Source organism: Mesoplodon densirostris, chromosome 17 (assembly GCF_025265405.1).
Source record: "Mesoplodon densirostris isolate mMesDen1 chromosome 17, mMesDen1 primary haplotype, whole genome shotgun sequence".
NCBI classification, from domain to species: domain Eukaryota; kingdom Metazoa; phylum Chordata; class Mammalia; order Artiodactyla; family Ziphiidae; genus Mesoplodon; species Mesoplodon densirostris.
The window spans coordinates 15,242,372-15,267,257 of record NC_082677.1 but is presented as its reverse complement, the minus strand read 5'-3'; the positions used below and the strand labels follow the sequence as shown (position 1 = coordinate 15,267,257).

General features: G+C 43.5%; 2 protein-coding genes across 2 annotated transcripts in view; both read left to right on the top strand.

The window, feature by feature from the left end:
• LOC132477390 (phosphatidylinositol 3,4,5-trisphosphate 3-phosphatase TPTE2-like) overlaps positions 1–616 on the top strand; it is a 94,365-nt gene extending 93,749 nt beyond the window's left edge. Inside the window, exon 26 of the mRNA XM_060079757.1 lies at positions 143–616. Within this exon, the coding sequence (XP_059935740.1) occupies positions 143–616 (474 nt within the window). The remainder of the gene's footprint in view (positions 1–142) is intronic.
• Positions 617–14,396: 13,780 nt separating this feature from the next.
• Positions 14,397–24,886, top strand: part of LOC132477389 (phosphatidylinositol 3,4,5-trisphosphate 3-phosphatase TPTE2-like) — a 73,292-nt gene continuing 62,802 nt past the window's right edge. Inside the window, exons 1-6 of the mRNA XM_060079756.1 lie at positions 14,397–14,489; positions 17,179–17,229; positions 20,238–20,288; positions 22,226–22,368; positions 22,507–22,551; positions 23,355–23,408. Coding sequence (XP_059935739.1) covers positions 14,397–14,489; positions 17,179–17,229; positions 20,238–20,288; positions 22,226–22,368; positions 22,507–22,551; positions 23,355–23,408 — 437 coding nt within the window. The remainder of the gene's footprint in view (positions 14,490–17,178; positions 17,230–20,237; positions 20,289–22,225; positions 22,369–22,506; positions 22,552–23,354; positions 23,409–24,886) is intronic.

Genomic DNA, 24,886 nt, shown 5'->3' with positions numbered 1-24,886 from the left:
TGAAATTCACAACAGCCAGTACCCCACATGAAAGGCTCCAGCATGGCAAGGAGTGAGGGATCCCGAGACAAACTTCAGCCTGGGTCAGCCCTGACACCCCTCACGGGGAGTGCAAGCACGACACTCTGGTTCCCCCTGAAAGGAGACCACTTTGCCCACAAGCACCACCACTCCGTCCCCAGACGGGGAGCCAGGGCCTCTCTCGGCTTTGGCACGCTGCTCCCTGGAAGGGCTTCCGATGGGCAGAGGCAAGAAGGGCGTGGTCCAGAGTGGATCAGCAGCCCCACAGGTGGTCCCACAGACTTCTCTGGGATCCCGCCCAGGCCAGGACACACAGAGGCAGAAGCTCGGGGCCGCTGTCGGCCACAGTCTAAACAGAGCAGCCCAGGCCCCTCCCCTCAGCCCCTGCCTTGAGCTCAAGCCCAGCAGAGAGGAGCTCCTTGGGACGGGAGGAGGGGCTGGCACAGGCGAGGGCCGTGCTGCTTCCCAAAGGCTCTGGGCCACACCAACAATGTGTCCAAGCCTGGAATGTGATCCCGCCTGGAAGAAGATGGATGGCACTGTTCTCACCGAGGAGCACCTTGGGAAAATCCAGGACGCTTACTCTGAAACTTAAACCAAGAACACGGGAGCCACACCAGTATGCAGGTATATTCTCCTCTTTAGAATCTAGATGGACCCCTTAGTTTTCAAGCACCACAGGAAAACTTTTTAAAAACTTTAACCAATTATTATAGGATACGGGCTCAGCAGATTTTAAAAGAGACCCACATCTAGAATGGATTAAGCATTTATAACCATCCTCATGAAACATGCTTACCTCTGGTTTATTCTAGTGAGATCTGAGATTAAACATGGAACTAAATTGTGCTTCACTCACAACACAGAACCATCTAAACTGCATGTACACATACAGGTTTATGCAAAAGCCCTTGATAGAGCTCTACTTAGCCTTTCTGATTAGGTACCTAGGGCCAGCAGCCCACCCTGTATGTCCCACCAAGGACAAAGAGCAGCAACTTTTCCATTTCACTACAATTATGGGCAGAAATTATATAATATAAAAGAGAAACTCTTCTATAAAGTTTAAGGTAGAAGGTAGAAAAATGGAAGACACAAAAAAAATTTCCACAAAATCAAAAAATTCCACATTGGTCTTGTACTCCGCGAAACCCTGAGAACTGCAGTCCTCAAACAGCTTCACTTGGATCGAGGTTTGCCAGAACACTTCAGTATACTTCAGACTGGCTCATCATCAACTTCCTGCTGTATTCATAGGCCAAAAAGAGCGCCCCATTGGCAGGGAACGCACGAATCATCGTAGGTTTCAGTCCAGAATATAAGGCCGTTATTCCTAGAAAACAAAAGGGTGACCAGAGACTGAGCTCCCCCTCCTTGGAAATATCCCAGGAACCCACACAGCACAGATATTTTTACAGTTACAAATCCAGACAATAGCGCTAGAAACCAGCGGTGATGGAACAGGTTTCCCTGGACTCCTGGAAGTGGAGAGACTAGTAGAAACAAGGGCAAGGGCAGGTCTGCAGCAAAGCTGGCGAGGCCCAGGGAACAGTCACCGATCCCATGCCTGTTACCTCCTGGTAAGCGGATCAGGCAGAGCAGGGGGCCTCACGTGGGCGACAGGAGGCAGCCACAGAGCCACGGACGGCAGCAACTTCGCAGCTTCACCTGGGTGGGGCGAGGACCACGAGGCCCTGGGCCAGAACACAGAGCACTGACATTGACGTCGAAGACCTGTTTCTAGTATTAGCACTGCCCAAGGCAGTTCTGAAGATCCAGGCAGATGAGGGAGGTGTAAGTACTTTGGAAAACTATCAAGTGTAATGCAAATTTAAAAGGGGTTACTGTTAGTAATATACAAGATGTCTGTGCTCTATTTGGGGTTAAAGCAGCTTCTGCATGCCGTTACTGTGCTCACTTTCTCTCAAAATCAAGACAGAAAAGTGCACATCCAAGGTTTAAGACGTACAGTGGATGCTGGAAGGACAGGTCTTTACTCACCAGTGGCGTAAAATTGGCTTTATACAAACACTACTTCAAACGTCTTTATCCACCTGAATAGCTAAAAACTGATAGCAAATCACCTTCAGAAATTGCTTAGTGCCTTTCTCATTGCAGAAGTCTTATCATTAAGGATGTACATTCTTTTAAATGCCTTACTGATATGCTGTTAGAGCTCATCTCCTGATGATATTGTTTAAAACAAGTGGTGCAGGGTTTCCCTGGTGGTCCAGTGGTTAAGACTCCACACTTCCACTGCAGGGGGAGTGGGCTGGATCCCTGGTTGGGGAAGTTTCACATGCCACAGAGTGCAGCCAAAAAAAAAAAAAAGGTGGTGCTAACTCTGAAACATTTGTCCTCTTAGACAAAACACATACTTTAAAAATTCCCACCAGGCTACTTAGAAACAAAGTCCTGGCCCAAAGGTTAGGAATCAGAGCTTTAAACATTTTTGAGGGGACTTCCCTGGTGGCGCAGTGGTTAAGAATCTGCCTGCCAATGCAGGGGACACGGGTTCGATCCCTGGTCCAGGAAGATCCCACATGCCGCGGAGCAACTAAGCCTGTGCACCACAACTACTGAGCCTGCACTCTAGAGCACGCAAGCCACAACTACTGAGCCCGCGAGCCACAACTACTGAAGCCCATGTGCCTAGAGCCCGTGCTTCGCAACAAGAGAAGCCACCGCAATGAGAAGCCCGCGCACCGCAGTGAAGAGTAGCCCCCGCTCGCCACAACTAGAGAAAGCCAGTGCGCAGCAACAAAGCCTCAACACAGCAAAAAATAAATAAACATTCTTGAGAATAATGAAGTAAGCTAAAGAAAGGGGTCTGGAAACAAATCCACAAATGTGAATTACATACACTGTTAGCAAAGTGAGGCGGTGGAAGAGAGCGATTACCCATCTGATCAACTTCGACAAGACTAGCAGCCAAATGACCACTCTCTATACGTACCTCCTCTGTTTCAGCAATTGGCAGACTCACCTTCATTTTTCACAATGCTTATAAAAGTTCCAATAAATCCTGCCTGTTTTCCAGACATGGAGAGAACTTGAATTCTGGATTTGATACAACCCACTGGGTAAACAGCAAGCCAGAGGCAGATTCCACCAAATCCACCACTTAACATCAAAGGGACAGGGCCTAGAGAAGAAAATGAGCAAACACTGTTTTGTCTCAAGAACAGCTGATGTGATATTTCCAGAGGTCAACGTAGTAGTGGCTGCAGGTAGGTGCTAATACAAACACTAAAGCTGAGGAACACAGTTCTCTGGGGCAACTGTCAAACTGTCTAAGAGCACAGGTTCTGTGTGGTAGCCTAGGGCTGTCCCTCATGACTCCAGGACAAGGGGCAGCCCTAGTGAGGGTCAGATTTAGGCTGGTCTCTGTGGCCCTCCTGCCCCGTCCTCCAGAGGCCTGCCCCCCCAAGAACCAGCAGGCCCCCAGCAGCATGCCAACGCCCTACCATGGGGAGTGAGAACAGAGGCCACTGAAACCCAGGCTGCATCTTTTTCAACTTTCTCTTAAGTATTTTAATATATTAATGTCCCACAGCTCTGATTCTTCCTTTGCCATGAAAAAGCAAAGTTATTAAACCTAACAGTTAAGCCTAGGAGCTTGACTATCCCCAGAATAGGTCCAGAACACTGAAGGGAGGTACTTAAGAAAAAAGTAACCACTCATGTGAGCCAAACATTGATACAGTTGTGTCAAGCAGTTAATCAGGATAAACTAGAAAGAAGTACACTTCTCACTGCTCTCAAAACACCATCAAGATTTATTACTAAGTTTAAGTTTATTGCAAGATGATTTATAGGTGATTTCCCCATTTGTTGGTGATATCCTACAGGGAAAGTAATGTCTGTATACTCCCCTAAAATGGACCCAGAGCAAATGAACAAATGTTATTCCAGTAAAAAAGTTTTGGTGGCGGGGGGGGGGGAACCTTCAAGATGGCGGAGGAGTAAGACGCGGAGATCACCTTCCTCCCCACAAATACACCAGAAATACATCTACATGTGGAACACCTCCTACAGAACACCTACTGAACGCTGGCAGAAGACCTCAGACCTCCCAAAAGGCAAGAAACTCCCCACGTACCTGGGTAGGGCAAAAGAAAAAAGAATAAACAGAGACAAAAGAATAGGGGCGGGACCTGCACCTCTGGGAGGGAGCCGTGAAGGAGGAAAGGTTTCCACACACTAGGAAGCCCCTTCACGGTGGGGCTTGGGATGGGGGGAACTTCAGAGCCACAGAGGGCGCAGCAACAGGCGTGCAGAGAGCAAAGCGGAGAGATTCCTGCACAAAGGATCGGTGCCGACCAGCACTCACCAGCCCGAGAGGCTTGTCTGCTCACCTGCCGGGGCAGGCGGGGGCTGGGGGCTGGGAGCTGAGTCTCGGGCTTCAGAGGTCAGACCCCAGGGAGAGGACTGGGGTTGGCTGCGTGAACACAGCCTGAAGGGGGCTAGTGCACCACAGCTAATCGGGAGGGAGTCCGGGGAAAAGTCTGGACCTTCCAGAGATGCAAGAGACCATTGTTTCGGGGTGCGCGAGGAGAGGGGATCCCTTCCCTGTCTGCCCACAGAAGGCAGAGCACCGCCTAAACGAGCTCCAGAGACGGGCACAAGCCGTGGCTATCAGCTCGGACACCAGAGATGGGCATGAAATGCTAACGCTGCTGCTGCAGCCACCAAGAATTGTGTGCAAGCGCAGGTCACTCTCCACACCCACCCCAGGAGCCTGTGCAGCCCACCACTGCCAGGATCCCGTGATCCAGGGACAGCTTCCCCAGGAGAACACACAGCACACCTCAGGCTGTTTCAACGTCACGCTGGCCTCTGCCGCCACAGGCTCACCCCACATTCCAATTATAACTACCGTACCCCTCCCTCCCCCCAGCACGAGTGAGCCAGAGTCCCCTAATCAGCGCTGCTTTAAACCTGTCCTGTCTGGGCGTGAACAGATGCCTGAGGGCAACCTACAGGCAGAGGCGGGTCCAAATCCAAAGCTGAACCCAAGGAGCTGTGCGAACAAAGAAGAGAAAGGGAAATCTCTCCCAGCAGCCTCAGGAGCAGCGGATTAAATCTCCACAATCAATTTGAGGTACCCTGCATCTGTGGAATACCTGAATAGACAACGAATCATCCCAAAATTGAGGCAGTGGACTTCGGGAGCAACTGTGGACTTGGGGTTTGCTGTGTGACACTGACTTGTTTCTGATTTTTATCTTAGTATAGTTTGTAGCGCTTGTTATCATTGGTGGATTTGTTTATTGGTTTGGTTGCTCTCTTTTTATTACTTTTTAATTTTATTTTAACTATTTTATTTTATTTATTATTTTTCCTTCTTTTGTTTTTCCCTCTTTTTCTTCTGAGCCATGTGACTGACAGGGTCTTGGTGCTCTGGCTGGGTATCAGACCTGAGCCTCTGAGGTGGGAGAGCCGAGTTCAGGACATTGGACCACCAGAGACCTCCCAGCTCCATGTAATATCAATTGGCAAGAGCTCTCCCAGAGATCTCCATCTCAACGCTAAGACCCAGCTCCACTCAACGACCAGCAAGCTACAGAGCTGGACACCCTTTGCCAAACAACTAGCAAGACAGGAACACAACCCCACCCATTAGCAGCGAGGCTGCCTAAAATCATAAGTTCAGACACCACAAAACACACCATTGGACACAGCCCTGCCCACCAGAAAGACAAGATCCAGCCCCACCCATCAGAACAGGCACTAGTCCCCTCTATCAGGAAGCCTACACAAGCCACTGTACCAACCTTACCCACTGGGGGCAGACACCAAAAACAACGGGAACTACAAACCTTCAGCCTGCAAAAAGGAAACCCCAATCACAGTAAGTTAAATGAAATGAGAAGACAGAGAAATATGCAGCAGATGAAGGAGCAAGGTAAAAACCCACCAGACCAAACAAATGAAGAGGAAATAGGCAGTCTACCTGAAAAAGAATTCAGAGGAATGATAGGAAAGATGATCCAAAATCTTGGAAAGAGAATGGAGAAAATACAAGAAACGCTTAACCGGGACCTAGAAGAACTAAAGAGCAAACAATGATGAACAACACAATAAATGAAAAGAAAAATTCTCTAGAAGGAATCAATAGCAAAATAACAGGCAGAACAACGGATAAGTGACCTGGAAGATAAAATAGTGGAAATAACTACTGCAGAGCAGGATAAAGAAAAAAGAATGAAAAGAATTGAGGACAGTCTCAGAAACCTCTGGGAAAACATTAAATGCACCAACAATTGAATTATAGAGGTCCCAGCAGAAGAAGAGAAAAAGAAAGTGTCTGAGAAAATATTTGCAGAGATTCTAGTTGAAAACTTCCATAACATGGGAAAGGAGATAGTCAAGTCCAGGAAGCACAGAGAGTCCTATATAGGATAAATCCAAGGAGAAACACTCCTAGACACATATTAATCAAACTATCAAAAATTAAATACAAAGAAAAAATATTAAAAGCAGCAAGGGAAAAGCAACAAATAACATACAAGGGAATCCCCATAAGGTTAACAGCTGATCTCTTAGCAGAAACTCTGCAAGCCAGAAGGGAGTGGCAGGACATATTGAAAGTGATGAAGGAGAAAAACCTGCAACCAAGATTACTCTACCCAGCAAGGATCTCATTTAGATTCGACTGAGAAATTAAAACCTTTACAGACAAGCAAAAGTTAGGAGAATTCAGCACCACCAAACCAGCTCTACAACAAATGCTAAAGGAACTTCTCTAGGCAGGAAACACAAGAGAAGGAAAAAACCTACAAAAACAAACCCAAAACAATTAAGAAAATGGTAATAGGAACGTATATATCAATAATTACCTTAAATGTAAATGGATTAAATGCTGCAAACAAAAGACACACACCAGCTGAATAGATACAAAAACAAGACCCATATATATGCTGTCTACAAGAGAGCCACTTCAGACCTAGGGCCACATACAGACTGAAAGTGAGGGGATGGAAAAAGATATTCCATGCAACAGGAAATCAAAAGAAAGCTGGAGTAGCAATTCTCATATCAGACAAAATAGACTTTAAAATAAAGACTGTTAGAAGAGACAAAGAAGGACACTACATAATGATCAAGGGATGAATCCAAGAAGAAGATATAACAATTGTAAAATATTTATGCACCCAACATAGGAGCACCTCAATACATAAGGCAAATGCTAACAGCCATAAAAGGGGAAATTGACAGTAACAGACTCATAGTAGGGGACTTTAACACCCCACTTTCACCAATGGACAGATCATCCAAAATGAAAATAAATAAGGAAACACAAGCTTTAAATGACACATTAAGAATCAAGAAGGATTTAATTGATATTTATAAGACATTCCATCCAAAAACAATAGAATACACTTTCTTCTCAAGTGTTCATGGAACATTTTCCAGGATAGATCATATCTTGGGTCACAAATCAAGCCTTGGTAAATTTAAGAAAATTGAAATCATATCAAGTATCTTTTCCGACCACAATGCTATGAGACTAGGTATCAATTACAGGAAAAAAACTGTAAAAAATAAAAACACATGGAGGACAAACAATATGCTACTAAATAACCAAGAGATCACTGAAAGAATCAAAGAGGAAATCAAAAAATACCTAGAAGCAAATGACAATGAAAACACAATGACACAAAACCCATGGAATGCAGCAAAGGCAGTTCTAAGAGGGAAGTTTATGGCAATACACTCCTACCTCAAGAAACAAGAAACATCTCAAACAAACAACCTAACCTTACACCTAAAGTAATTAGAGAAAGAGGAACAAAAAAACCCCAAAGTTAGCAGAAGGAAAGAAATCATAAAGATCAGATCAGAAATAAATGAAAAAGAAATAAAGGAAATGATAGCAAAGATCAATAAAACTAAAAGCTGGTTTTCTGAGAAGATAAACAAAATTGATAAACCATTAGCCAGACTCATCAAGAAAAAAGGGGAGAGGACTCAAATCAACAGAATTAGAAATGAAAAAGGAGAAGTAACAACTGACACTGCAGAAATACATAGGATCATGAGAGATCACTACAAGCAACTCTATGCCAATAAAATGGACAACCTGGAAGAAATGGACAAATTCTTAGAAAAGCACAACCTTCCGAGACTGAACCAGGAAGAAAGAGAAAATATAAACAGACCAATCACAAGCACTGAAGTTGAAACTGTGATTACAAATCTTCCAACAAACAAAAGCCCAGGACTAGATGGCTTCACAGGTGAATTCTATCAAACATTTAGAGAAGAGCTAACACCTATCCTTCTCAAACTCTTCCAAAATCCAGCAGAGGGAGGAACACTCCCAAACTTATTCTATGAGGCCACCATCACCCTGATCCCAAAACCAGACAAAGATGTCACAAAAAAAGAAAACTACAGACCAATATCACTGATGAACATAGATGCAAAAATCCTCAACAAAATACTAGCAAACAGAATCCAACAGCACATTAAAAGGATCATACACCATGATCAAGTGGGGTTTATCCCAGGAATGCAAGGATTCTTCAATATACGCAAATCAATGTGATACACCATATCAAGAAACTGAAGGATAAAAACCATATGATCATCTCAACAGATGCAGAAAAAGCTTTTGACAAAATTCAACATCCATTTATGATAAAAACTCTCCAGAAAGTAGGCACAGAGGGAACTTTCCTCAACATAATAAAGGCCATATATGACAAACCCACAGCCAACATCATTCTCAGTGGTGAATAACAGAACCCATTCCCTCTAAGATCAGGAACAAGACAAGGCTGCGCACTCTCACCACTATTATTCAACATAGTTTTGGAAGTTTTAGTGACAGCAATCAGAGAAGAAAAGGAAATAAAAGGAATCCAAATCGGAAAAGAAGAAGTAAAGCTGTCACTGTTTGCAGATGACATGAGACTATCCACTGAGAATCCTAAAGATGCTACCAGAAAACTACTAGAGCTAATCAATGAATTTGGTAAAGTAGCAGGATACAAAATTAATGCACAGAAATCTCTGGCATTCCTGTATACTAATGATGAAAAATCTGAAAGTGAAATCAAGAAAACACTCCCATTTGCCATTGCAACAAAAAGAATAAAATATCTAGGAATAAACCTACCTAAGGAGACAAAAGACCTGTGTGCAGAAAATTATAAGACACTGATGAAAGAAATTAAAGATGATACAAGTCGAAGGAGAGATATGCCATGTTCCTGGATTGGAAGAATCAATATTGTGAAAATGACTCTACTACCCAAAGCAATCTACAGATTCAAGGCAATCCCTATCAAACTACCACTGGCATGGCATTTTTCACAGAACTAGAACAAAAAAATTCACAATTTGTTTGGAAAAACAAAAGACCCCGAATAGCCAAAGCAATCTTGAGAAGGAAAAACGGAGCTGGAGGAATCAGGCTCTCTGACTTCAGACTATACTACAAAGCTACAGTAATCAAGACAGTATGGTACTGGCACAAAAACAGAAAGATAGATCACTGGAACAGGATAGAAAGCCCAGAGATAAACCCACGCACATATGGTCACCTTATCTTTGATAAAGGAGGCAGCAATGTACAGTGGAGAAAGGACAGCCTCTTCAATAAGTGGTGCTGGGAAAACTGGACAGGGACATGTAAAAGTGTGAGATTAGATCACTCCCTAACACCATACACAAAAATAAGCTCAAAATGGATGAAAGACCTAAATGTAAGGCCAGACACTATCAAACTCTTAGAGGAAAACATAGGCAGAACACTCTATGACATAAATCACCGCAAGATCCTTTTTGACCCACCTCCTAGAGAAATGGAAATAAAGACAAAAATAAACACATGGGACCTAGTGAAACTTCAAAGCTTTTGCACAGCAAAGGAAACCATAAACAAGACCAAAAGACAACCCTCAGAATGGGAGAAAAGATTTGCAAATGAAGCAACTGACAAAGGATTAATCTCCAAAATTTATAAGCAGCTCATGCAGCTCAATAACAAAAAAAGAAACAACCCAATCCAAAAATGGGCAGAAGACCTAAATAGACATTTCTCCACAGAAGATATACAGACTGCCAACAAACACATGAAAGGATGCTCAACATCTTTACTCATTAGAGAAATGCAAATCAAAACTACAGTGAGATATCATCTCACACCAGTCAGAATGGCCATCATCAAAAAATCTAGAAACAATACATGCTGGAGAGGGTGTGGAAAAAAGGGAACACTCTTGCACTGCTGGTGGGAATGTGAATTGGTACAGCCGCTATGGAGAACGGTATGGAGGTTCCTTAAAAAACTACAAATAGAACTACCATATGACCCAGCAATCCCAGTACTGGGCATATACCCTGAGAAAACCCTAATTCAAAAAGAGTCATATACCAAAATGTTCATAGCAGCCCTATTTACAATAGCCCGGAGATGGAAACAACCTAAGTGTCCATCATCGGATGAATGGATAAAGAAGATGTGGCACATATATACAGTGGAATATTACTCAGCCATAAAAAGAAACGAAATTGAGCTATTTGTAATGAGGTGGATGGACCTAGAGTCTGTCATACAGAGTGAAGTAAGTCAGAAAGAGAAAGACAAATACTGTATGCTGACACATATATATGGAATTTGAGGAAAAAAATGTCATGAAGAACATAGGGGTAAGACAGGAATAAAGACACAGATCTACTAGAGAATGGACTTGAGGATATGGGGAGGGGGAAGGGTAAGCTGTGACAAAGCGAAAGAGCGGCATGGACATATATACACTACCAAACGTAAGGTAGATAGCTAGTGGGAAGCAGCCGCATAGCACAGGGAGATCAGCTCGGTGCTTTGTGACCGCCTGGAGGGGTGGGATAGGGAGGGTGGGAGGGAGACGCAAAAGGGAGGGGATATGGGAACATATGTATATGTATAACTGATTAAATTTGTTATAAAGCAGAAAAAATATATATATAAAAAAAGAATGCACACAGACTGCAAAAAAAAAAACCTGATTTCCTTTAGCTTCCAGAAAGTCAAGTTTAGAAGGCCCTGGAATCTTAATGATAGCTAAAGCAAGCAAGTAAAATTATTGCACCCAATAATTCCTAAACATAGGGGGCTTTTATTTGCACTGGAGTTAAGGACGTCACATTGCTTACACGACATTCTGAAATCATGAGCTGTTCTGAAAGCATATTTACTATCAGTATAAATATTGGCAGTTTTGCTCTTGGCTAAAGTGCCGGCCTGTGTAAGAGCATATAGTTCAGCCTCTTGGGTCAAAGTAGCCATAGGTAAGTGTGTGCCGCAACAATATCAGAAGGAGTTGCACGAGCATACTCAGCACAATATTTGCCATTGTCACCGTTTAAATAAGAGCCATCAGTGAGCCATGAGAAGTCAGTGTTACCCAAAGGAATTGCCTGCAGATCATCACGAGGAGTCAGGAGGTGATCCATCAGCATTAAGCAGTCAGGAGGGACTGTGTCGGGGACGGAGGGGAGAACAGCAGCAGGGTTAAGTTTACTACAATGTAAAAGGGTCACGTGAGGAGAGTTAATGAAAGCACTTCATAGGAAGTGAGCGACTGACTGAGAAATGTTGAGTATGATGAGAATTCAGGAGGGCTTTTACTGCATGAGGTGCCCAAGTGGTTAAAGGGGATCTCACAATGATATTCTCAGTGGTCTTAACCAAAAGGGCAGTGGCTGTAAGGCAAGAGGGGGTATCCCAGTGTCACAGGGTCCAGTTGCTGGCTATCATAGCCTACGGGTGAGTGGTGGGCCCTGTGTTTTTGAGTGAGTACCCCAAGGGCATTGCATTACTTTTCTTATACAAAAAAGGACAAAGGCAATCTGATCATTGGGGTGCCCAAGGGCAGATGGGTTCATCAAACTCTCCTATAACGCCTTAAAGGCTATGTTATGTGGTTTTTCCCATAAAATTGGGTCAGGGTTGTTATTATTTAGTCAAACATACTAAAGAGGTTAGGCTATAAGAAGGAAATTCGGAATCTAATTTTAGCAATAAGCAACTAGCTTTGGTGCTTTTAGTTTGGGGTTTGAGGAAACTTAGGACATCATGAAATCTATCTGGATCTGGGTGTAGCCCTTGTTCTGATAGTAGATGCCCTAAATATCTAAACTGGGTTTGGGCAAACTGTAATTTTCCTTGCTGACCTTATGTCCCTTTAAGGCTAAAAGCTTTAGCAGGTGGCTGCTGTCTTCCTGTGAAGGGGCTTGAGAAGGAGAACAGAGAAGCAGATCATCCACATATTGCAACAAAGTGGAACCTCTAGGGAATTTTTTATCATCAAGATCAGCCTTCAGGATTTGTAAGAAGTAAGCAGAAGTCTCAGTAAACTCTGAAATATTACTGTGCAGGTGAATTTTTTTTCTTCCCAAGTGAGGGGGAAAAGGTATTGGCTAGTTTCATCAACTGGAATACTAAAGAATGCACTGCATAAATCAATTTCAGTAAAGAATGTGCTTCCTGTAGGAATGGATGTTAGCAACATATGAGGGTTAAGAAGAACAGGGTGGGGCTTCCCTGGTGATGCAGTGGGTGAGAGTCCGCCTGCCGATGCAGGGGACGCAAGTTCGTGCCCCGGTCCGGGAAGATCCCACATGCCACTGAGCGGCTGGGCCCGTGAGCCATGGCCGCTGAGCCTGCACGTCCAGAGCCTGTGCTCCTCAATGGGAGAGGCCACAGCAGTGAGAAGCCCGTGTACCGCAAAAAAAAGAACAACAGGGTGTTTAGGGATAACAATGTTGTTTCTTGTTCAGAAGTCCTAGACAAACCCCCACCCTCGCCCTTAGGTTTCCTCACAGGGGCAATAGGAGTATTACAGGGATTAGTAAAAGGGATAATGAGACCTTGAGCCTGTAATCTTCTATTATGGGCTTTATGCCTTGAAGGGCTTCTTTACTTATACGCTCTTGATTAATTCTGGGAAGAGGTTTTGAGGGGTCTATCTGAATCTTCATGGGAGGTGCACTGTGAATTTTGTCAATATCAGTGGAGATTTTGCCTGTAAGGAGGGTGGTAGCTGATTCAATAGGGACAAATGATTAGTGTTTCCAGGATCAGCTGTAGACAGAGCAAATAAAATATGTCACAGGGTCATTTAGTTCATCTGATTGGCTGCTTTGATGCCTACTGTTAAATTCTAGAAATTTTCCCCCCAGAATTCCCTGGTGGTCCTGTGGTTAAGACTTGGGCTTTCCCTGCTGTGGACCTGGGTTTGATCCCTGGTCGGGGAACTCAGATCCCACCAGCCACAGTGTGGCCAAACAAGAAAAAAAAAAAAAAAAAAAAAAGAATTATTCCCCCCTTCTGAGAGAAGGACATTCGGGCATGATACTCTAGGGGTGAAGGAACTAAGGAGAAAAGGGTGTGTGTCTCTCAAAGGGCCTAAACAAAAGGAAATAGGTTCAGAGACAGAAGCATCTTGAGGTTCATTAGAGGTCCCTACTGTTTGAACTGTTCTAGTACTCCAAGGCAGGGGCTACTTTATAGTAGTGGGGTTGATAACCAAGAGTGTGAATCTAATGTCAGTTAGGACTGGCAGAGATTCAGCCCCAATCTGGAGAAATGTTTCTCCAAGCCAGTTAGAGAGAGGATTGGGAAAGGCCCCTGTAGTTCCTCAGAGCTCCCTCATTGAGAATTGAGAGCCTGTTCAAAGGCTGGTTAGAGGGCTGCAGGTGCCTGAAGAGCTTACATTTCCAAGTCTCTTTTCCAATGTCTCTGCAATAATAACAGAAACTAGGAGGGTTTTGCTTTTCAGTTGCTGGAGTTGAAGATTAAGCATTTTGGTGGTCTTCCTTTTAGGTGACTCATCTAGCATTCAAGAGAGCTAGATTAACTAAATTTGGAGTGGACATAGTTTCCCATTTCATCCTGGTCCTTTTTACTAGAAGGAAAAGGTCCTGGTTTAGCCTGTAAATAAATATAGAGTTAAAAGCTACCTGAGTGGAAGCAACATGTGAAGGAAGATCAGAATTTTCATTTAAAATAATCTGAAATTGACCGTAATACTCATGAACAGGCTCATCAGATTTTTGTGTGCAAGGCTGAATTGTGTTCCAATCAACAGGCTTTGGAAAAGCCCTAGAAATTGCCCTATGAAGCCACCTAGCGATCGTTGAGCCTGATCATATAAATTAGCAGGCTGGTTTGGAAACTGAAGGTAATCATCCGTTAGATCCATTACACCTGTAATGATCAAGTTCCCTTTAATTGTTTTTACAAAAACGTGCAGGTCCTCGAGTAGCCTAAACAATAAGAGGTTTGCCTGAGTTGTTTTTCAGGAGCTTGGAGTCAGCTGTGTCCAGTTTGAGCTCCAGCTGGTTAAGACTGGTTAAGACCACCGACCCTCCAACGGAGCATGCTCGGTGACCTTGTGACATCGGAAGGCAGGAAAACGTCATCACAGCGTGATAATACCAGTATTCTGAGCATGCGTGCTGGGAAGAAGCCGGTAGGTTAGGTGTATCAACGCAGAAAGAAGATCACCTCACCTTTTGCTTATCTCCAGTTAGCTTTCCCCACGCTCCCCACGCCTTAGTTTTGTCCCATAAATACCCCTAGCTCCCGGGCCGTTGAGGAGGTGGAGTTCAGACTTGTTCTCCTGTCTTCTCGCTTGGCTACCTTGTGAGTAAACCCCTTCGCTGCTACAAACTTCGTCGTCTCAGCATTTGGTGGCTTGCTGCGTGTTGGGCAAAGAAACCTGGTTCGGGAACGCTTTTCCAGTTGTATTTCTCGGTACCTTTTAGGCTTTTCCCAGTTAGCAGTCTTTATTCAGTGTTGGGGCTGGCCTTTGCCGACCGGCATATGGAGTAGCTGATACAAGTCAGAGAAAGCAGGCTGATAAGTTGAGTATCAATATTAAATTCCTCAGCAAGTCTGTGAGGCTCTTCCGTTACTTTGGGAAAAATCTGTGACTATGGCTCCAAGTTCAGCTTTAGCTCAGAGACTAGAAGAAATGAAGGGTTTAGTCTCTGGATCCTCAGTAGGCTTAATTTTAAAGGGACAGGTTCTGAAAAGTTGAGAGGAAAGCGGGAGGGGGGAGAGAGGAAAAGGGAAGTTAGCCAGGAGAGTTAGTGTGGGAGACGTGAGGATATAGAGGAGGGGTAGACGGCAGAGAAGGGAAGAGATGGTGCCAGAGGCCCGAGCACAAGGAGCCGAGGGAGAGAGGCAAGATGGGGCCAGAAGCCATTGTCTCTTTCTTGAATGGTAACCACTGGGCGATTTAGCGGTTCCGGGCACCTGAGGGACTCTTTAATCACTGGCTGACCATTATGCTGACCAAGCTGACTTCAGGAGTCATGCTGTACAAAGAATAGAGTTCAGAAAGGTCACTTAACAAACAAAAAACAACAGTAGACCCTGGAGAAAGGGAAAAATCTGATTTCTAGTTACATTATATTAGAAGTCCAGTTCTCAACACAAATGTCAAACATATAAAGAAACAAGGGCTGTGCTCTTCTGAAGAGTTTCTGAGTCTTTTTTCCGTCCTCTTATGTGAGACCGGAAGGCTGGAAGGGGCTGGGGTTATCTTACTGCCCTTCCCCAAGGTCAGATAAAGCTCTGGTAAACTAGGTTTCTTGAGGGCAGGTCTTTCTCACAGAAAGTAGGATGCTCTGGGCATATTTGAGAATGGTCTGGCCTTGAGGTCATCAACCTGACACTGAAGTCAGTGACCATGTTTTATTCATTTCTGTAACTTGCCAAGTGCTTTACAGACATAATACTAAGTAAATATGGCTTTAATCTTTTTTCCATGTTTTCACCTGACCATTTATTCAGCTTCATCACATGTACCAACACAGATGTGCAACTGGTATTTTATTCCTCTTTTGGGGGTAATTTTTATATTGTAATTTCCATACAAAAATTCTAATGTTTCACCTATGTTTTAAAAACTTTTTGGGGGGAATTCCCCGATGTTCCAGTGGTTAGGACTCAGCGCTTCAGTGCCGTGGCTGGGGTTCAATCCCTGGTCAGGGAACTAAGATCCTGCAAGCCGCGGTGCGGCCAAAAAAAAAAAAAAAAAAGTTGAAATTTAAAAACGTTTTTTTCCATATTTGTTTGGTATTAGTTTACACCTTTCAGATTTACTCAGGAAAATGGGTGTGTTTTTAATTTACAACTAATACTTGATTGTTTCTTCTCAATCCTATGAATTGATACCTTGAGTCAAATGATTTTGTTTCCTCCTCATTCCTGTATCAACCTTGCTTATTTTACTTAAAGTTAATATTAGCCAGAAAATATTCAGCCCTCTGGTCATTCTCTCCAGTCCATAGGGGAAGCCAAAAGCTCAATGTAACCTTTTTTAGAATGAGAATATGTAACAAGCATCCCCTCCATTAGATGCAAAAGAAAAAGTAACAGGGGAGACAGTCTGCCCTGGGATGATTATCCTGGACTCTTTGACCTTCATACCCCACCCCTGCCCTTAAGGAGAACAGCGTCTGCTTTTAAGCCCTTGCAGCCTGGAACCAAGTTCATTGTATTCCCCACTCTGATACATCTCCGGACCACCTGGAATCTGTTGTTTAGTGTTGCTATGGACACGGAGTTGTTACTCTAGCGTTGGCTTGCTAGCAGCACCAGGTAAAGACCTAGGGTGGAGGCCTCTGCCAAGGACGTCCCATCCCATCCTCTGCCGTTTATGTCGGCTCATGTGGCCCTTTGACCCTCACGTTGTGAGAAGAGTATAACGTTTTAGAGGCACAGCTGGAGGGTGTGGGGAGGAGGGACAGGAAGGGGGTCTTCGGACCCCGTAGGCAGGAAGGTTTGCCTTGTGCTCCGCTGTGCGGAGCCCTGATTAACGCTCCTCTTCCCTCCCGCTGAGTCTGCAGAGCCCCGTCAGCATCAGGGCATTGGGCCATGGGCCATGGGACCTGGAGGGGGAGGGGGCACTAGGCCGATGTAGGACCAACTAGCGGTAACTTTGTGGCTGGCCAGGAACTGGGCCGAGATTTCACTTAACGGATTTGATTTGGGGAAATGAAAAATAAGAAAGAGTGGAAAAGAAAGAAGGAAAAAGGCATTATCCTGAAAGGCAGCGGGAGAGAGAACAGCTGCCAGGATCTTGAGGAAAGTTTGATCCCGCCTAGGAAAGGCTGTACCCGACTCACAACATGCTCCCCACTGCCCCACAGCCCCTTCCAGAGGCAGCACCTCTGCCTTTGCTAAAGCAGCCTTGCCTGCAGGTAAGTGGGTCTAGGGCTTGCAGGGAGGGGGCCCAAGAACCTGGCTGTGCCATGGCCACGCTGGGTCTCGGGTCCACCTCGGCCCTGGAACCCAGGCGGTACCTCCAAGCTTTGGGCTTCCTGCTCCCACTGTGCATGAGCTGGTATGTCTCAAAGGTATGGGATTCACAGCTGGCTGGGCCCCAAGCCCAAAACTCAGAATCAACATTTATGCCCAAACTGATGTGTTTTTGAAAAAAAAAAAAATTGTTTTCTATTTCTTTTCAAATTTCTCTCCTTGCCCGGAATTTATGGGCCGGTGGCACATTTCTGCCTGTCTCACGTGGACGTAGTATTACTGCTTGTTAACTTGGCCATCTACTTGGCAATGTGTTACTCTCCAGTGATTTCCACTTTTCAGCCATGAAATCTGCTCTATGAAATGCTGAGGGTCACATCTCTTAGCTTTCCCAATTCTCTCATTTATTCTGCAGAGAATACTTCAGGATGGAAATATCATAAGTCACTATGATGATGTAAAATTGGTTTGAAATGGGTTTTGTTTGGCTTCCTGGGTCCTGTCTAGCAAGTGGGTAATCTTTAAAGAGTCCTGTGCTTGAGCTAAGCTTAAATTTTATTGAACACACAAAAAATGTTTTTCTCTATTTCTTGAGCTAAAATGCATGTTTCACAGGATTGATAAAATTGCACAGTATTGCAGATTTTATGTTTGTGGATTCAAGACTTTGGAAATGCTGATCCATATGTATGACTTTCTAATTGGGAGGGTATCATATGTGTTTTAAACGTATCGAATATATAATGCATACATGCTTTTCTTTTTCTTAGATTAAATGCAGATTAAATTCAAGAATAAAACAAACCATGCCGAGATTAAAGAAGAATTCTTTATATGCCTGGTTCGTGCATCAGAAAAATAAGTAAGTGATAAGATTCAAATTTCCTGAATTTTAAGCATAATTCTCAGCCTTGGTTAACAGAATGGGGAAAACACGTGTACCTTCTTTTATAATAAATGTAAGCTGTATGCAAATGAAATTAGCAAACTCAAAATTTAAAGACCTTGTTTTATGCCTGTAATTTTCTTAAATACCACAGGTTAGGCAGTATGTCAGTAATAGTATGCATGGTCCCTTTAAACTTGTCCTTTAGCAGTGCTGGTTGCCCTAATGGAGGATGATCTGTCCATGGGTGGTGACTATTTTCCAGGGACGGCCACTACAAGGGCTCCAGTTGTCACATCTCCGTCAACACCTGAAATGTTGTTAATTACCACAGTGAAGGTCACAAATGCATTTTTATTAGTGAGATTAGTGGTTTACAAATCGGCATGATGGATATTAGAAATACAAAAATATTCAAGGTCTGTGAACTGGTGAAAATAAATAATAGTAACTATCTCAAGGAATGTAATGAGGACCAATTGAAGTAGTATTTGTGAAGCATCAGCACAATGCCTGGCCCTTAGTAAAGACCATTTAAATGTTTGTAAGGTGAAAGATCACTTTGTGATATTTCTTTAATTTTGGAAAATTTATCCTTATTTTTTTTCAGCTTTTTCTTTTCCGTTTTTTTCTCATTTATTCTCAGATGTCTATAATCCAGATGTTAGATATGATTTTATGCTCCATATCAATTGTCTTTTCTTTGGTATGTTCTCCCTCTATATTCCTTTTTTTTTTTTAAATAAATTTATTTTTGGCTGCGTTGGGTCTTCGTTGCTGCCCGTGGGCTTTCTCTAGTTGTGGCGACCAGGGGCTACTCTTTGTAGCGGCGCACAGGTCCACTCCAGTGGGTGGACTTCTACGGTATAAGTATTCTCCAGTTTGTGAGTCACCCACCCAGCAGTTACGGGATTTAATTTTATTGTGATTGCACCCCTCCTACCGTCTCATTGTGGCTTCTCCTTTGTCTTTGGATGCGGGGTATGTTTTTTAGTGAGTTCCAGTGTCTTTCTGTGGATGGTTGTTCAGCAGTTAGCTGTGATTCTGATGTTCTCGCAAGAGGGAGTCATTTTGTTTACTTTTGATTCAGTGATTAGTTAGGAACTGACATTTCTATAAAGAAGACATACAGGTGGCCAAGAGGCACATGAAAAGCTGCTCAACATCACTAATTATTAGAGAAATGCAAATCAAAACCACAGCGAGGTATCACACTGGTCAGAATGGCCATCATCAAAAAATCTACCAACAATAAATGCTGGAGAGGGTGTGGAGAAAAGAGAACCCTCTTGCACTGTTGATGGGAATGTAAATTGATACAGCCACTATGGAGAACAGTATGGAGATTCCTTAAAAAACTAAAAATAGAACTACCGTATGACCCAGCAATTGCACTACTGGGCATATACGCAGAGAAAAGCATAATTCAAAAAGACACGTGCACCCCAATGTTCATTGCAGCACTATTTATAATAGCCAGGATATGGAAGCAACCTAAGTGTCCGTCAGCAGAGGAATGGATAAAGAAAATGTAGAACATATGCAGTGGAATATTACTCAGCCATGAAAAGGAACGAAATTGGTCATTTGTAGAGACATAGATGGACCTAGAGACTGTCATACAGATTGAAGTAAGTCAGAAGGAGAAAAACAAATATTGTATATTAACGCATACATGTGGAATCTGAAAAAATTGGTGTAGACAATCTTATTACAAAGCAGAAATAGAGACACAGACGTAGAGAACAAACATATGGATACCAAGGGGGAAAGCAGGGGTGGGATGAATTGGGAGACTGGATTGACATGTATACACTATTGATACTGTGTATAAAGAAGATAACTAACAAGAACCTACTGTGTAGCCCTGGGAACTCAGTGCTCTGTGGTGACCTAAATGAGAAGGAAATCCAAAAAAGAGGGGCTATATGTATACATATAGCTGATTCACTTTGCTGTACAGTAGAAACTAACACAATATTGTAAAGCAACTATACTCCAATAAAATTTTTTTTAAATTAGAAAAACTACCTTAGTCATTGTGTTGCAATTTTTCTGCTTCAGATGGTATATGATGTTCAGTTTGTTGTATTTTTCAGGAGTCGTACTCCTCAGGTATCTATTTTGACTTGTGAGTTCACATTCCTTGTGCACATTGGCCCCTCTGTCTGGTAACTTGTATTAGGAAAGAGCTGAAGGTTGGGGAGCGTCTCAGCATGATTATTAATAGCGCATTCTTGTCACTTTCAAAAGTATCCTGGCTTGGATGACCTATTATAATGTCGCTCTTGTTGAAAGCTAAGATCCAGGGTGTGTTTTCCTCAGTAAGTTTAACATGAGTGGAGGTGATGAGCCTGGGCACAGAGAGTCTCAGGAACCATGAAACACTGTGACCAGGCAAATCCTCTGATCAGGGTATGTCACCTTTCAGCTCCTGGGCGAGGCAACGTTGGGGGAGGCAGTCACCCTAGGTTGTCACCTGGGGCTTTGGAGATGGGGCGCGGATGAGTGAAGGCCCAAGGATTGCTCTTCAGCCCTTTCCTGTTTTCATCAGCTAACCTAATGCTACCCTAACTTTATCCTAACTACGTCTGGGTAGTTTCTACTGGCTTCTACTGAGGAGGCACTTATTGTCTCCAAGCAACTCAAGGGAAAGGCAGGAACCGAACTTAAAATTTCCCCTCCCCTTGAGTCCCTCCAGGCTGCCCTTGGCAGCCCTTTTCCTCAGTCTGTCCACCAGTCAAGGGTCGACTCTTTTTTTTTTTTTTTAATTATTTTATTTTTGGCTGCTTTGGGTCTTTGTCGCTGCACGCGGGCTTTCTCTAGTTGTGGCAAGTGGGGACTACTCTTTGTCGCGGTGCACAGGCTTCTCATTGCGGTGGCTTCTCTTGTTGCAGAGCACGGGCTCTAGGTGCACGGGCTTCAGTAGTTGTGGTGCGTGGGCTCAGTAGTTGTGGCTCGCGGGCTCTAGAGCGCAGGCTCAGTAGTTGTGGCTCACGGGCTTAGCTGCTCTGCAGCATGTGGGATCTTCCCGGACCAGGGCATGAACCCGTGTCCCCTGCATTGGCAGGCGGATTCTTAACCACTGCGCCACCAGGGAAGCCCAAGGGTCGACTCTTTAGAGTCTTCCAGTTTTGTGTTATTTCATGGAATCCATACTTCCATTCGTCTTTTATAGTTTTGGGAGGAAGGCTATTATGTCATCTTGGATAGGAACCCAAGATTTCCCAGGGAATTACTCTGAGAATCTTGAAGTGTTTTTGAAATTCAAAATATGTATCAGTTTATATTGTTTTCCTGTACTGATTTTTTGAGGCATAACGTTTGATGAAGGCAGGCTGCCTAAAAACGAATAATATGTGTAAAATGGTGAATATTCAGCATGATCTTATGAAGTTGACGGATGCAAAGTGCTTTTTTTTTTTTTTTTTTTTTTTTTTGCGGTATGCGGGCCTCTCACTGTTGTGGCCTCCCCCGTTGCGGAGCACAGGCTCTGGACGCGCAGGCTCAGCGGCCATGGCTCACGGGCCCAGCCGCTCCGCGGCATATGGGATCCTCCCAGACCGGGGCACGAACCCGTATCCCCTGCATCGGCAGGCGGACTCTCAACCACTTGCGCCACCAGGGAGGCCCGCAAAGTGCATTTTTATGTGTCTTATTTTACAGATGAGGAAATTGAGTTGTAGAGAGATTGAATTATCCAGACCAGTGATTTGGTGGTGGGAAGTCTTGGTTTTGGATAATATAACCAAATATCTTTTTGAAATAAATCCAGAGAAAAATAAAAAGGAGTCATTCTAAACATGCTCTACTTCTAGTTCAGAAAAAAAATTTTAAATATTATACAGGCCATCCTTGATCTACCTACCTGTTTCTTCTCTACTGAATGCTGACCAGTGACTAGTCCTTGGCATTTGAATATTCGTTGTTCTGGCATTTTCTTTCTTTTTCTTTTTTTTTTTTTTTCCTGTAACCCTTCATTAGTTATTCCCTGGATCTACCTCCCCGTCCCTATACTCTCGGCACTTTCATGTTTCCCAAATTGATTCCAGGGTGTGTGCATGGTTGGCAAAATGGGGAAGGAGAAAGGAGGTTTAATAATGAATGCTACATCTCCTTTGCTTTTTTCTGTCACTTTCCAGTGGATTCACAAACACACATACAGCCTAGAGGCTGTCTCAGAGAGCCCAGTGCTGTACTCAAACTGTTTGTTTAGTTTTTGCCATATTCATGATTTTACTTTTCATGTCTTGAAATTCTATGGGGAAAAAGAAACGAATTGCCTTCCAAAGTGTCTGACGTATTTTTTTGTATGATTTTTACTCTTTGGCAGAGTTGTGGATGCCTCTTCAGGCTCCTCTGACGACGTTGACAGGGGGTGAGTTGACTTATGTGGGTGGTGAAAGGTATTGGGAGCGCTGACCGCAAAGGGAGGTCTCTCTCCATAAGAGACTGGAAGCTTCTATAGGTAACTTTCTTTTGGGGTCTAGATGGAAAAAAGAAGAGGTCATAAGTGGGAGAATCCTTCCTCATGGTCTCTTTGTGACCTTTAGTAACTAGTAGCCAAAACACTTAGGAAGCTATCAGAATGTCTGTGTGTGTGTCTCTGCTAGCATGGGCCAGGAAAGGAGGAAGGATGGGACAGAAAAGAGCAGCCCTGCTCCCTCTCGGCTCTGGCCCTCACCCTCCAGAGCTCTGCTACCATCTAAGGCTAGTGTCCCAACTGTAAACCCACCATCATATTGGAGAGAGCCCCTGCCTCGGGCTTGTTGTTCTTTGAACCAAACTGAGGAACAGCAAAGGAGTACCCAGTACAAGAAAAGTAGGGCTGCAGGGGAGGGAAGGATAATCAGGAAGTTAGAAGGGGCTGGAAGTTTGTAGATCTACAGGCTGAAGTTGAATTTTGAAGTAAATGCAGCCTCAGTGCAGTTACACATGAGAGTTAGGTTTAGAAATGAAGAATTGTACTTTTCTGGATTTGTCAGTCTTCTTGGACAGGCCTAAGGTCTTCATTACAGCTAATAAAGCCCTATTTCTTGGGATAATTGAAATACTGATTGCCAAGTAAGTAACTTGCATGTAGATTTTTAGGGTTCAACCAGTTTACAAATTGAAGACTACTTATAACTAATTAACTCTGTGAATCATTTGGAGTTTGATCCTGTGTTTTTAATTCCTTAGAAATGACCCCTATGAATTGACATCAGTAATCTGTGACGGAGCCACCTGTGAAAGGTGAGGTATATATTGAGGGGTGGGGGACCAGGGGAAGTGAAGTGGAGAAATTTAGTCTCGGGATTATCCATGGCAATGCAGAATTTTCTGGACAATGATCTAAAATTCTTTCTAAAAACATAGGAATTGCAGTGAGTTGTTATGTTTACTATATTTTTAAGATTCAAGGAATCCTTATTGTTCAGAAATTCATTATATCACTATTCCATGTAGACTATCACTAACGATAAATTTCTGCATACGAGTGAAGTAAAATAGAACAATTCTTGAGGGTCAATGATGTTAATAAAGATGTTAACTTTGATAATTCATATGAATGAGTCTGTGAAGTTTGAAAGGAGGGAACTGTTGGTGGATCTCTTATCATTGGGAAGATAGGGTTTATACTGACGCATGAAGAAAAGGGAAAACTATGGAAAGTAAAGATATAGTGGCACTGAACAGCACCTTCAATCAACTGGACCTAATTGACATGTATAGAAGAGCTCACTTAACAAGAGCGGAATATATATCCTTCTCAAGCTCACATGAAACATTCACCAGTATAGATCACTTGTTCTACAAAATAAACTATTAAAAAAAATTTACAACCACAAAGGAATATCACCTCATGCCTGTTAGAATGGCATCGTTGGGCTTCCCTGGTGGCACAGTGGTTAAGAATCCGCCTGCCAGTGCAGGGGACACAGGTTCAAGCCCTGGTCCAGGAAGATCCCACATGCTGTGGACCCACTAAGCCCGTGTGCCACAACTACTGAGCCTGCGCTCTAAAGCCCACGAGCCACAACTACTGAGCCCGTGTGCCACAACTACTGGAGCCCCCATGCCTAGAGCCCGTGCTCCTCCACAAGAGAAGCCACTGCAATGAGAAGCCCGCTCACCGCAACGAAGAGTAGACCCCGCTCGCCCCAACTAGAGAAAACCCGAGTGCAGCAACAAAGACCCAACGCAGCCAAAAAAGTAAATCTAAATAAACTTTAAAAAATGTATGTATAGAATGGCATTGTCAGAAAGATAAAAAATAACAAGTGTTGACAAGGATGTGGAGAAAAGGGAAGGCTTGTGCACTGTTGGTAGGAATGCAAATTGTTACAGCTACTATGAAAAACACTATGGAAATTTCTCAAAAAATTAAAAATAGAATTGTCATATGATCCAGCAATTCCACTTCTGGGTATTTATCTGAAGAAATTGAAAACACTAGCTTGAAAAGACATGTGCAACCCCGTGTTCATTGCATTCTTTACAGTAGCCAAGACATGGCAACAACGTGTCCGTTGACCAGTGAATGGATAAAGAAGTTGTGGTATATATGTGTACAATGGAATATACTCAGCCATAAAAAAAAGAATGAAATCGTGCTATTTGCAACAGCATGGGTAGAACTCCTGGACGTTTACGCCAAGTGCAATAAGTTAGAGAAAGAGAAATACCATGTGGTCTCACTTGTGTGTGGAGTCTTAAAAGGAAAGAAAGCT